Source organism: Myotis davidii, unplaced genomic scaffold (assembly GCF_000327345.1).
Source record: "Myotis davidii unplaced genomic scaffold, ASM32734v1 scaffold609, whole genome shotgun sequence".
NCBI lineage: Eukaryota > Metazoa > Chordata > Mammalia > Chiroptera > Vespertilionidae > Myotis > Myotis davidii.
The window spans coordinates 3,254,164-3,254,384 of NW_006300164.1; the positions used below are offsets into that span (position 1 = coordinate 3,254,164).

At 71.9% G+C, this 221-nt stretch overlaps 1 protein-coding gene across 1 annotated transcript in view; it reads right to left on the minus strand.

The window, feature by feature from the left end:
* The window catches only part of ADAMTS13 (ADAM metallopeptidase with thrombospondin type 1 motif 13), a 29,095-nt gene that overhangs the window by 15,096 nt on the left and 13,778 nt on the right, over positions 1 to 221 (minus strand). Inside the window, 1 exon segment of the mRNA XM_015572373.1 lies at positions 97 to 221. Within this exon segment, the coding sequence (XP_015427859.1) occupies positions 97 to 221 (125 nt within the window).

Genomic DNA, 221 nt, shown 5'->3' on the forward strand with positions numbered 1-221 from the left:
CGCTGATGCACAGCCTGCGCCTGCTGTCCACGGCGGGAGCCATGGTGGCCGCGGTTCTCCCGCCCACACCGCTCCCCGGGCAGCCCCGGGCCCCACCTTGACTGTGAGGCACAGCTGGGCCCCAGCGGTAGGAGGAGGCATTGCCTGGGGAAAGGCCCAGCGGCCGGCCCTCGGTCTCCGCACACTGCTCAGCCATGAACGCCAGCTGGGTGGTCTCGCAG